Consider the following 12,825-nt stretch of genomic DNA (forward strand, 5'->3'; position numbering starts at 1 on the left):
AAATGGACTGCTGTAAAAATCACATGACATACTTCAAACCGTTTTGATTTCCTATGATTGAGAAGAACTACAGGAGAAAGATTGAGCCATCTGTCTCGCTCTGACAGGGGGAAGCACTGTGGCCTCTTCTCTCCCATTTCGCCGCGGAGTGACAGTGCCCAGCGAAGCGTGGCTGGCACCGGAAATATTCAGGCGCCATTCCGCTGCATGCCCATGCAAATGAACCCCCTCAACAACCACTATGCAGATGGAGCCACTTTATAAATCAGACGGTGTCCATAAGGTTCAGTGTTCCTCGAAGCTGGCTGCATGTTGCCATGGAGGGTCAGTTTTCCCTCTAACTGGCAAGTTCCCCACAGTTTCATAAGGTAACGGAATACATTTATGTAAATAGTTTTGATCTGATGAGCTAAATAACTGTGAAGAGTATTGGAAAACAATAAATGGTACCAAACCTGAAAAGTTTGGTGTGTGTATGCATTAACCCCTTTTAATATGATACCCATAAATAAACTATTATGCAACTACTTGCCTTCAAAAGACATCTAATAAGTAGAAAAGAGTATACCTGTGTGGAGGTTAATCTCTTTTCAAATACAGATGTTCTTTGATGGTCTTAGAGGTTTGATAAAGAAAATCAGTGAAGTCTAAAAATCATCACAAAGTTCAAGAACCACAACAGAGATGTCAGAGATAGTCCACAAATTCCACAATTTGACACTCACAAGTCTGATTTTTATGGAAGAAAAGCAAGAAAAAACCCCAGAAGGACAAGTCTTATTTGTCCCAAGGTATTTTATATATTGCCATTTTAGATTTTTATTTGTGTTTACAGTGAATCCCCACCAAGGTTCAGTATTCATTGATTCATCTAGTCGATGAAAACTAGAAGCATTTGAAAGAACATGCAGCTTGGGAAGTTAAAATAGAGAGGTGCAATGCTACTTGATATACTGTTGACTAGCGTTTCCAAAGCAGCACCATTTATTTTTCTTGGTGTTGATTGGCTATACCTCTAAAAGCAGAGATAAGGAAGATTGTAGATATTAGCTTAAAATGCATATTAATGCATTTTAAGGTATTGTTGGAGTTTTAACTATTAAAGAAAGGCAGTTATATGCATTTTTAGAGGTAGTCTAAATATTTGCAGGTTTTAGCTGTACTCGGATGGTTGTGGTCCCTAACCCGCATGCACAGCAGATATCCACTGTTGGTTATTCCAATAAATTACACTGAAGTTTGAGGTTTAGCTTTAATCTGCCTCAACATGACATCACTTGAATCACCTCTCAATCAAAGGATTAAGTCAGCTTGGAGTTCCCCTTATAAAACACATTATAAGCACTCACATCTCAGACAATAAGCCGTCCCTGAGGAATGCAAACAGAAGAAAGATGGACATTAATGTACCACAAGCACTAGGTGGAGCAGAGTTTTTAAATGTGATTGATAAAATATGTGGCTCTGGGTTTTCAGAACAGACTGGCTGACTCATGCACAGTCTGTGCAGAATGCGGGGGGAAAAAGCAGTGGACCACATTTCCACAGTGTGCATCACGATGCAGTAACACCATCACCAGTGTTACAAAGATCAAATGAGTAAGAAAAAAGGAGGATATGTTCGAGTTATTAAGGTAAAAAAAAGAGATCAAAAGTAAGAAAATATGAATCACTGACCATGATTCATGGTCAGCGCCAAATAAGAAGAATTTGGCTTCTTAATCAAATTCTCTTTATGTTTTTCTGCAATGTTTGAACCTAGCTGGCAATAAAACACAGTTTTATGTTCCCAGATACCATCATCAAAGTTTCTACACTCTTTTAATTCTTCCGGTCAGCTTTCTACTCTGTGGGGACTTTTAGCCATTATTTCATTGGTGTGTGGACAACTGAGTATAATCTCAAAGTCTGACAGGATTATTTTTGCTCGTTGGGGGGATAAAAAGGTCCTTATGTTTAATTAGAGTTGAAAAATATACATGCACACTCAACTGTAAGTCCTTTTGATTTTACAAAACAACTTCTAATAGTTCCTAGAAAGTGGTAGATTGTTCCAACACACAGAGTTCAAGTCCAGCAGGAAGCTGGACTTCTTAATAATAATAATAATAATAATAATCCTGTTCAGTTTTGTTCAACACATTGAGGTTTGACTAGAAGAAAGATTGAAAATGCATGAACACTTTTGCAAGGCAACATATTAGACCTAAATTGCAATTTTTAGAAAAATTAAACACCAAATTAAACCCGTGCACAATTCACTTTCATGGATAGGTTTGCAGTCCTCTGCAAATATTAATGATAACATGGAACCGATTAACCAGCTCTTCCAGCTGTTCTTTAACAAAACGATTTCATTTTCTGGTGTATTAGTTATCATCCGACAGAAATTGAGTTTTATAATTAAAATATTGTCCAATTTTGGCAGCTAATAGAATTTAAAAATTACAGCATCGAACATTGAAATATTTTTATCCAATAATTCAAAATTTACTTCCGGTTTTATTTTTCACAATGCTGCAAAACGGTAAGTGTGAGAATCCATTTGCACTTCATATATACTGACAACAGCTACTTAACCGTTTCACCACTTGAGTCTCAACTAATGCTGTTCTGCATTCTTCCTGCAGAATGGGAACTTTTACCGCTTCGTATTGATTTATTCTTATCAGAGACTATGGTATACCACCAGATGCTATCTTAATAATGAAAGTGATAAAGAAAAGAGACGCAACACTCCCTGCTCCACAAACATCTTAATCTAAAGAGAAATATTTTTCTCTTACAGCTCAGAGATCACAAGGAGTGCATCGCATGGCACATAAAAAAATATTACACAGACAGATAATGAGAAGCAAGGGGTAATTTTGTTTGTACATCTAATAAAAGCATATTATTATGGAGAGCTGTTGACGTGTTAGCACCATGTTAAACAGAGTTGTTTAGCAAAATCTCACACTACAAATGTTTTGAACTTTAACCTTTAATTTCTGTCCATCTTTCAGTGGATGATTTTTATATAAAATAATAATAAATCAATATCTATACCAGTAAAACAAAAGCTTTTACTTTACCTTATAAAATACACAAATGCCAATTACATCATGTTAATTATTAAACATGGTAGAGGGTGTGTGGTGTTTTGGTCTGATTTTTTTTTCTGATGCTCCAGACTTCAAATGATTGACTGCATGACATTATGAAATCTTTAAACTACCAAGATGTTTTAAATAAATCCTGACACAAAGCTGATCCTCTTCCATAACCATCTGAGGATCCAGGCCTAAACTCCTTGCTATAACATATCCATGGCCATTGTTGCAACAACAAAAGGGGGCTTGTACACAAAATTACCAGCAGTTTATAGTTTGAACAGTAGTCGCAGCGTAGTATCACAAATACAGATGTACACTTTTCAGCATGTCCCTCCAGGCATTCCATTAGATATATTAATGCTATTCAAACGTCTGATTTGTATGGCTGACACACAGATTAACTTTAAGAGGCTGAGTCTCATCTGGATTAAATAAAATTGCACTAACTTAAAAAGAAGCAGTTAGACGCAAGCATGTAAAGTCCTCCTCTGTTTAGTGTTTTCCTCTTGTTTCTACGTTACAATGTATGTTTTTAGGTCATGTGGACGCAGAAGCTCAATTATATCAAAGCCACATCCTGATGACAGGCGTTTGTCCTAAATAAGTGAAACTGAACACCAACTTCTGCAGCTTGTCAATGGTTGATGTGGTCCTTCCTAGACTCAATAATGACATACTATGCTTAATGGTTGCAGAAATAATCTGCAATTTTACAACCATTGTACTATATCTGATTGATGTTCCTGGCATTACATCCTATCACCATATAAAGGCAACTCTGACTTGTAGCAGAGCATTAAAATAGTGACATTATAGACATAATAAAATGTACATCTCATTATCTGACCAATTTAAAAGGAAGATTTTAAAGGTGTGCTTTTATGCACACTACATCATGCTTCACTCAGTTGGCTCTCTCAAGGCAGGTTGTTGACAAGCTTCACACTGCCTACCAGGTGCTGCAGGCATCACTACATGACTTATTATCCAGAAACTATTATCATGTCTCAGAAAACATCAATGTGTGTTCTCGGTTTCATTTTCTTCATATATATTAATATTAATGTAAAACTTTAAGCTTGAAATCCTGGTCTTCTTTGGCCAGAATTCCTGATTAAATACAGAAGCAATTAAAGGCAATTTATTCTTTAATTGATAAATTAATTCTTCAATTGATAAAGCATGTCAGAAACATGGTCACAGGCATGCAGAAAATGTTGCATTTGTGCTATTTGTGTTGTAATTTTACTGTTTCAGTCGGACTTTTCTTTGCAAAAGGGAAAAAGTTAAGAGAGGGTTAAAGAGAGTTGTAGCACAGTGCTCAAACATGTGGTTAAAGCCCTAAAGCCACATACGTCAATGATTTATGGCTGAATAATAAATTCCCTTAGCTTCTGTTGGTGTCAAACTGAGGCTCGTTTTACAATCTAAATCACAAACTCTGATATTAAGAAATTAAAAGCTTGATTGCGGGTTTTTGCAAACCTACATTTTTTGCCATTTCATAATTAGAACAGCAACAAAGCTACTTTTATCTCCTGAAGAAATGGCTAGCTAAGGATGGCAAGTGTCACTGAACCCACAAAAATCAGCAACAAAAACTCTCTTTAAAAGATTCTTGTGACCTTAAGAGCAGGATCACTTCATAAAAAGGTTAGACAACCCTGTGCTGGGACTCATTCCCTTATTGTCAATCCCATTAGCTTTCAGCTGCACTATCCCAGCTGTTCAAACCAGTGTGGATCTCTAATGAGCTCCATTAACAGTATTACCTGCTTCCGGTGAGCACTGGGGTCACGGGTCAACAGTAGACCCAATGCTGAGATTAAATTACCCCTAGGGGAGGCTGGGAGGTGGCTGGGCAATTTAGCCACTGCCATCCTCCGTCTTTCTCTAGTCGTAAACCGAAATGTGAGAACAAGCTGGATTTATTCTCTTGATATGCCTCTTTCTGATCTCACTTCTAGCCCAGCAGAGATCAAATGTGGTTTTCAGGGTTAGAAATTCAACCTAGAGAGAATATTCAGAGTACGCTGCGATCAAAGGACTGATTAGGAGAGGATGAAATGGACTTAGTCTGAGATGTCAGTGTCGCTCTCTGGGATTTCCAGCTCATCTCACTGAATGACGGCCATTAAAAGCCACAGTGTGGTGTACATCCACTCGCAACCTCAAACAGAATCCAGACAAGACGATAAATGAGTCTTATCAAAAAAACAAGGATAACAAGATCAGCTTCAATTATCTACAAAAAACAGTCCAATATTATGGCAGGTGAGAAAAAAAACAGTAGCCACTTTCATAACTTTGTGAGGGTCAAACAGGAGTGAGTTTTTTTTGTTTTGTTAGCCGAGGAAGGCAGCCATTATTTTTATTCGTCATCAAGCAAACAGCAAATAACCTACATCTGTGAATACATAACTTACATCCATTTTAATAGTTTGAACACAAAATATACTTTAACATGGATTCATGCAAAAGTAGAAACTGCCATAGCAGTACTGCAGAAGTTAATGTCTATGCAGATGCTAACTGGTTACTTAGCCAGACAATCTGCCTTGGTAGCAAACTTGCAGCAGGTTGTTTATTTAGCAGATGAACAATGGAATTATTATATCTTGTTGCAAAATTGTGTTTCAGAACTGAATCAAAAGCTAAAGATTTTTCTCTTCTAATGCAGAACCATGACTGTAAAGAACAGACTCAGATAACAGTGGTCATTTACTTTCTTCTGTAATTCTACAAGGCTGACTGACTGACAGCTCACAGGAACAAGTTGGAGAATGTGGTCTAAAAAGGCTGAGATTTTATAAATGGGCTCTGGGTTATTTTTTTATAATCTAAAATTTGATTTACTGCCTTAAAAAAAAAAGAATCTTATTTGCTATAATGATAAGAATTTCTTTTGAAAAGCCTGGTTTGCCAGGCAAGTGTGTAATGGTCGATTTCAAATCAGTTCTTGCTACTTGCTGTCATCAGCTAATCTGTCAGGTGGGAGCAGGACAAAAAAGAAAGAACCTCGATTGCAGTGATTGGAAGCAGCAGGCGCTGTGTGGGATCTGGAGCCCCGCGGAGAACTGGGAGGATTCAAGAGAGCTCGACTGGCTTGGCATACAGCCACAACACAGGTACTGGAACATTTCTCACTCACGCATGCAATTTCAAACATAACAAGCACACTGAAAACAAAAGCATGGTACTACATGCATATCTGCTTTAGTCATCCCAAAGGCATTCACAGTAACCTCATTGACAGGGTCGGGGAAGAAAAAAAATATATCAAAGAATCAGATGTGGAAAAAAAAAATACAGCAAAACACAAAAAAGCTACAGAGAGCAAAGCCCTCTCTCGTCTCCCAGACACAGCTTGAGGCGCTGCACTATCAGCTCACACAATTTGAGCTGCTGAGAGTCTGCAAACACCAGTGCTCATTAGGTTTCTGTTTACAACCTTGAGGTGAAGATGAATAAACGATGAGAACACAATGAAGGATTTATTGGGCTATATAAATGAGGGTCAGCTAAACTCCTGTCTGCACAGATAAAAACATAAAAATATCTTAAACTCCTACTCCCTACACACATTTGATAAGTAACTCTGCAGTTCCTCAGAATGTAGATTTTGATAGAATTAATTAGACCACTGGCAATTCCTGTTGTGCTTCTACCTGATATGCAAGTTTTGCACTGGGAACCAGATCGTGTTTGTATACCAGCTCTGTTTCTGTTGCGTTTTTAACAAACCACAGATAGAAAGTGGGTCTTTTACAAATGTCTTATAAAATTTATGACAAAATTAAGCATTCCAGCCAACTATAGGCGCCTGTCAGCATTACTAATGTAGATGACTAACAAGAAATAGGAAAGGTTAAGGAAATTGTTTCAGTTTGTTAATGTTTAATTTCTGTGCTCAATATTAAACCAGCATGTCCATAAGAGTCATAAAACTGAGAAGCCTTTGAAGAATTACAGGTAGACTGTGCTTTTAAATTTCTCAACTGGGGAGACGGTTTGCCAACATCGTCCCTCTCTTCACGTTAAAAATCGCCACTTAATTCATCTTTTTCCTTTAAACACTTGTTTGCATATTCCCCAAACTCGAATCAACTATGGAAAGCTGCAAGCCTGACAAAACTTTCACAGAAGAAGCTATAAGCAAGATAGATGTCCCCTCTGCTTCACATCCTTCTCATTTGGTTAAGTCACTCAGGTTGTGTGTTTCCAAGTATCAGAACACACACACTCTCTGACCTTTTCCTTATCATAAATCACAAACTACCGTTCTCCTGCCAGGGTTTTGTTTAACCCAATTTGTCACTAAGGACACCTCTTCCACCCTCGCTGCAGATTTTCTCAGAAGGACCGGGAGGGCAATTAGTGGGTGGATCAAAGGGTGCCATCCAGACCTCTCCTTCGCCTTGTAATCATGGACGTCCATAGCTTCTGGAGCTGATAAGTGAGGGCTACAGTTGGCCTCAGAGCACAGGCAGAAGCACAAGTGCCTCAGAGAACAGGCAGAAAAGTGCCGCTTTTCCAACCTAAAGCCCTAGATTCAGAGTGTATTCTCATGTGAAGTCACAAAAGATGCAAGACATTCAATTCGCTTTTGGGATTCTTGGAAGTTTCAATCGTATAAATCGTAGTATCAAAGTGTTAAAGTTCTTGAACTTTAAATATATTAAACTGAATGACCGGACATACAAATTTTGATTTTCTTTTTGTTATGCAAAGGGGAGAGCGGTGAATCCTGGTGCAAAGCAGACAGACTCATGTGACACATATTCACACATTACTGTGACAGAAGCAGGTCAGCGAAGGTGTGCTGAGAATATTTGACAAACACGCCATCAAATACCCACTGCTCTCGAATGATAGCCGTTTCGACTCCCTCTGTAGCATAAGAACAGGAATAATCAAAATTATTTTCTCCCAACTGGCAATTTTTATTCAGAATTCCAACCAACCCTCACAAAGATGACTCAACATTCAGCAACAGAGACCTACTGGCATTCACATCAGATTGGGGAGTGAATGAAAGCAGAATGAAAGATTTTCCACAGAGCACTTTTCACTCTACTGCTGCGGTCGTGTTAACTTCCTGAGGAACCAAATGCTTCCTCATATTGATGTTGGGAGCATAAACAAGATTAAGTGAATGGGAAGCTCTAGACAAACGGAGGCACGTCAATGTAATCATAAAACCACTTCGGCTCATGTGTAATCTTAGTCTAAGTATATATCAGGATGGCTACTCTTCCCAAATTCTCCTTTGCAGGGACAAGTTTGCCTATTGTGTTAAGGTCACTCCATGGGTACAGAATCATCCATGAAAAGCTTCACATCTTCATACAGATATCTTTCATGCATGTGGCACATATACGGTATAAAAAAAGCTTTAATTTGGAGAATTTTCTGATGTTCACCTAATTGAGAAGAATTAAATTGAATTAGAATTAAAAAGAATTGTCCTGTGTAGAAATAGAGATTAAGAGCATACTGTCTTGAAAAATGTCTGCCTTCCCATGCATGAAGTTGTTGCAAAACCTGAGAGCTCCTTCAGTGACAGATTGCTGCATCTGAGGTGGAGAAAGTAGCATTATTGCATATCCTTCCCCCCCCCCATCAGTATATACACTTTATAACCCTCACAGCTCCCAGTAAACTCAAACTCAATAAGTGTTTACATCTCTGCTGTTAGCAGTGCAATCTTTTTTAAACATTTCTAGTAGGCTGTTGCTGCTTTCAATGCACAGATATTGCAACATTGCAATTTTGAAGTAAGCAGTATTGTTTCTTCTTCGTTGTAAGTTTGATCATATAAAATAACAATTTCTTACTCTTATTTTTTCTGTTGGTCACCTAAATGTTCCCAGAGTTGGACAAAAAAGATACTTATATTCCTTACTATTAAAATGTACTGCTTAAATAGGCAAATTATAAAGTAACATTTTGATATCTTACTCATGAAAAGCTTTTATTTCAGTAAAACTATGCTACAGTTCCTCAGCTTTATTATAAACAAAATGGAAATGAAGAAAAAAGAAAACACTTCTGCATTGGTATACTAATATATGAGTAAGAATAGGAGCTGTTATATTTATTTTCTTTATATAAAATTCTAAGTGGCCTTAAAATGCTTGCAAAATAATATATCCTGTTTCTATTCCTCATAACTGCCTAAATAGAGTGGCAAAGCTGCAACAACTTCCACATCTCAGTGTAAATGATTAAACGAATAAAATCTGTAACTTCCTCTTTTTAAGCAACACATCTTTTCCCACTTACACAACTGGCTTGATTGATAAAGTTGAGTTAACATCCTTTGAAGCAGATGAGAAGATGCTGAAGTCGCAGCAAAACTGCATGATCATTTCGCTGACGAGGCAACATTTCTGGCAGACAGGTGAATGGCAACGAAACGCTCAGACCTTGCAGGAGGTTTGCATGTACATGATTGCGTTTGTGATAAAACTGCTGCTGCAAACACAAAGCCCGACCCACACCTACAGAGGTGATCAATTGTTTCTTTCATCCAGAACAAAACTGAACTTGATAGTACAAATTCCGTATTGCTGCATGCACATTGCATTATCACAGGCCGCAGTTCTGCAACAACAGAGATGTGGGCTTGACCTGACGGGAAGCTCTGGAGGAATCGTGTTGAAGACATCTAAAGCAAATTACAGAACACCTCAGTGGATATCTGGCCAGGTGAGAATCAAAATTATCTAAAAGGATATCAGCAAAAAACTTATTTATTTTAAGCATTTATTGCTATTCAGCTTGATAATTACTGCTTAGAGCTAATGAAAATAAGCCAATATTATGGAAGAATACTATATATATATATATATATAAATATATATATATATATATATTTAATACAGAAATGTTATGCTATGGACACACATTGCTTATTCACAAACTCCAAGTGGCTTGCATACCCAGAGCTTGGGTTCGAAACCCAGAGACGTATGTCAAACCCTTAAAAGACTACGGCTAAAGAAGCTAGATCTTTGCACAGTGCTGTGTCCAAAAGCACCGATTAACAGCTTAGAGGAAGGAAAAACTGTGAGTGAAAAAGCTCCAATAATCATTGTTGCTTGTGCATCTTTTTTTGTACCAGATTTTTTTCTTCCACTGAACTTTACAACAGGGAGATTGATACTGCACTCTCAACAGCCAGCTTCCTTATTAATGACCTTTCATGAATGGTGTCACTGACAGCTTGCTGGACGACTGCCAACTCAACATTCAATCAAATAATTGTGAATACCAGAACATGGCCATGATCTCACATTTGTGTTAAGGTTATTGCTAGATTACATGCATTAATCAGCAAATGTAACAAAACTAAAGGTTGGAATCATATCACTATGTGTTTAAGAAATGAGTTTCACTTTTATTAACTTTCAGGTGATACCCTAATTTACGTAGATTCACTCCTATATAGAGCAGTGCAAAATGTGTGTGCAATCAAGAACAGAGTCTGGGGCGTAAACCAAACCCCCATCATCTCTTTGAAGTTTGTTTTGCACAGACTTACCTGTGACATCTGGGGCCTGAAATTGATCTCCTTCAGATCAACCGATCCGGGGGAGAGGTTATGCAACATCTGGCACAGGAGCACCCCGTCCCGCAGCGCCTGTGCCAAGTCGAACACGACCGCCGAGGGCCACACGACCCGGTGGTTCGGGGGCAAGACCTTGCAGTCTATCAACCACCGCCCGCATTGTCTCCACTCCTCCATCTCTGCTCCGGAGACCCTCCTGGCAAAACTGACCGAGTCCTGGAACTGCTTCACAGCCGGCGGAGAGCTGCGTTTCTCGGCGCACGAGCAGGCACTCTGGTCGGCTTCCTTTGCGCTCTGGGTTTCTTGATCATTCACTGTGACTTCTGTAATGATGTGATGTCACAACTTTAGGTTAACAGCAGTAAGACGCTGAGCTTGTATCACTGCATGTCGGCTCTCCTGTGGTCCCAACATGAAGGCTAAAGAGACAAAAAACATTCAGGAGAATTTTCTTCTCTTCATTCTCAAAGCCAAAAAAAAAAAGTTTATTTCAGAAAATCCAGTTCCCAAACAAAAAGCGAACAGCTGGAGGTAGCGGTACGTCAGACAATCCAAACAGCAGAGAATGTGTGCAGTGTGAAGTGTCGTTTAATACTGAACAAAGCCCGGTGTCACTTACCGCATTTGCATTTTACGTTTCGTCACAACTAGGCGTGCAGGGGGGGAAAAAACGCCAACTTTCAGTATTTTTATAGCACAAAAATAAAATTACGCAGAGAAGTGAAGACAGAGAGAGCAGGCAGAGAACAGTAGCTCAGTCCACAGCCCACACGTCGCTCACAAGGAGCGGAAACATGTCCAGCGGGAACAAAAAACAGAGGAGCTCGTGTTTACATTCACCTCCGTTAAACGTCACGTTTCTGATACTTTGTATCGAACCTAAGCGCACGCGCCAAAACACCGCGGTGAAGATTTACAGCCCCTGTTCTCTTCCGCTCCCTTTCCTCACGCGCTTCTCTCCCTCTCACTGGTTTCTTTTGGCACGGAGACGTTTCTGTGGTCCCAACTACAACCCACTGCTCACGTTTGACCCGTTGCCCCCCGTTTCAGATTCGTTCCAGACTCGGGAGATAAAATGAGCTCACAGCTTCCCGGTGGTATCCCCTGCAAACTTACAACACCGACAGTGTGTCCCGACTTTCCCAAAGTGGATCCACACTCCATACAAAAAAAAAAGAAAAGAAAGAGAGACATGGGAGTTTCAGTGTTTTGGAACTCGGAAAGTGAGAGTTGTCTATCGCCCCCTGATGGATAATGTGCAAACTGCAGGCGTTCAATTAAGATTTTGTTTGCCTTCGCCCTACACTAATTATAACTAAATGGAAGTGAAACATTATGTAAGTGCAGACTTAATTAATTATTTACAAAACATTTATTTAACAGAAAAAAACAAACATATGCATAATAGGGAAATAAACGCAATGATCCAGTTGCAAAGGTATGACTACAACTCCTTATTTATAAAGCTTTTGGTTTAACTTCAGCTTTTATTGCTTGGTAGGAGTCTATGCGCACGGACATCTTATCTTTAAAAACTTTTACTTAATTAGATTGAGAGGTCATCCCTACTGTACAGTTAGTTATTTAGCACTGTACTCAGTTATGTTATTCCAAAACTGCAATTTTCCTTTCATGAAGCCATTTTTTTTGTTGATTTGGGTGTATGCTTGGACTCAGTGATGCTGGAAAAATCTGTCTTTATTTCCACTTTTCTAACAAACATGTAAAGGTTTTGGAAGTGTTTTTATTTTCATCCATATATCAAAAACCTCTGTTTCATAAAAAGAGTAGTCACCACCCTCATCTTCCACCCTCATAGCACTTCCTTCCACACGGTTCTTTGACATTTTAACCAACTGTGAAAGTTTTCTTTCAAATAAAAGTCTTTTATATTTAACTATCGATTAGTCCAGACAGGTGGTAATCTTTACATGCATGTCCAGTGATTTCCATTTTATGTTAAAAATCTTCTTGCAGTAAAAAGTGGCATCATGGGGTCAGTGTCCATGACAAGCAAAAATCAGTTTGAAGGGAAAATAAATAAAAAGCAATAACCTTACAGAATCATGCCACCTTTCAACCACTACTTTCCTAAAGCACCTTTTGATTCAATTTTAGCATTCATTCTCCTTCGGTTGCAGTCTAGCAACGCTCCGT

General features: G+C 38.7%; 1 protein-coding gene across 11 annotated transcripts in view; it reads right to left on the minus strand.

Moving 5' to 3' along the window:
* Positions 1-11,829, minus strand: part of vav2 (vav guanine nucleotide exchange factor 2) — a 220,561-nt gene extending 208,732 nt beyond the window's left edge. For 7 of the 11 annotated variants that reach the window (XM_023338204.1, XM_023338201.1, XM_023338198.1 and 4 more), the window contains exon 1: positions 10,642-11,828. In XM_023338204.1, coding sequence (XP_023193972.1) covers positions 10,642-10,845 — 204 coding nt within the window. In that variant the 5' untranslated portion in view covers positions 10,846-11,828. Of the gene's footprint in view, positions 1-10,641 lie in introns of all 11 variants that reach the window. The other 4 variants (XM_023338199.1, XM_023338197.1, XM_023338195.1 and 1 more) reach the window with 3 other exon arrangements.
* Between the last annotated feature and the right edge of the window lie 996 nt (positions 11,830-12,825).

This window comes from Xiphophorus maculatus, chromosome 8, assembly GCF_002775205.1.
Source record: "Xiphophorus maculatus strain JP 163 A chromosome 8, X_maculatus-5.0-male, whole genome shotgun sequence".
NCBI lineage: Eukaryota > Metazoa > Chordata > Actinopteri > Cyprinodontiformes > Poeciliidae > Xiphophorus > Xiphophorus maculatus.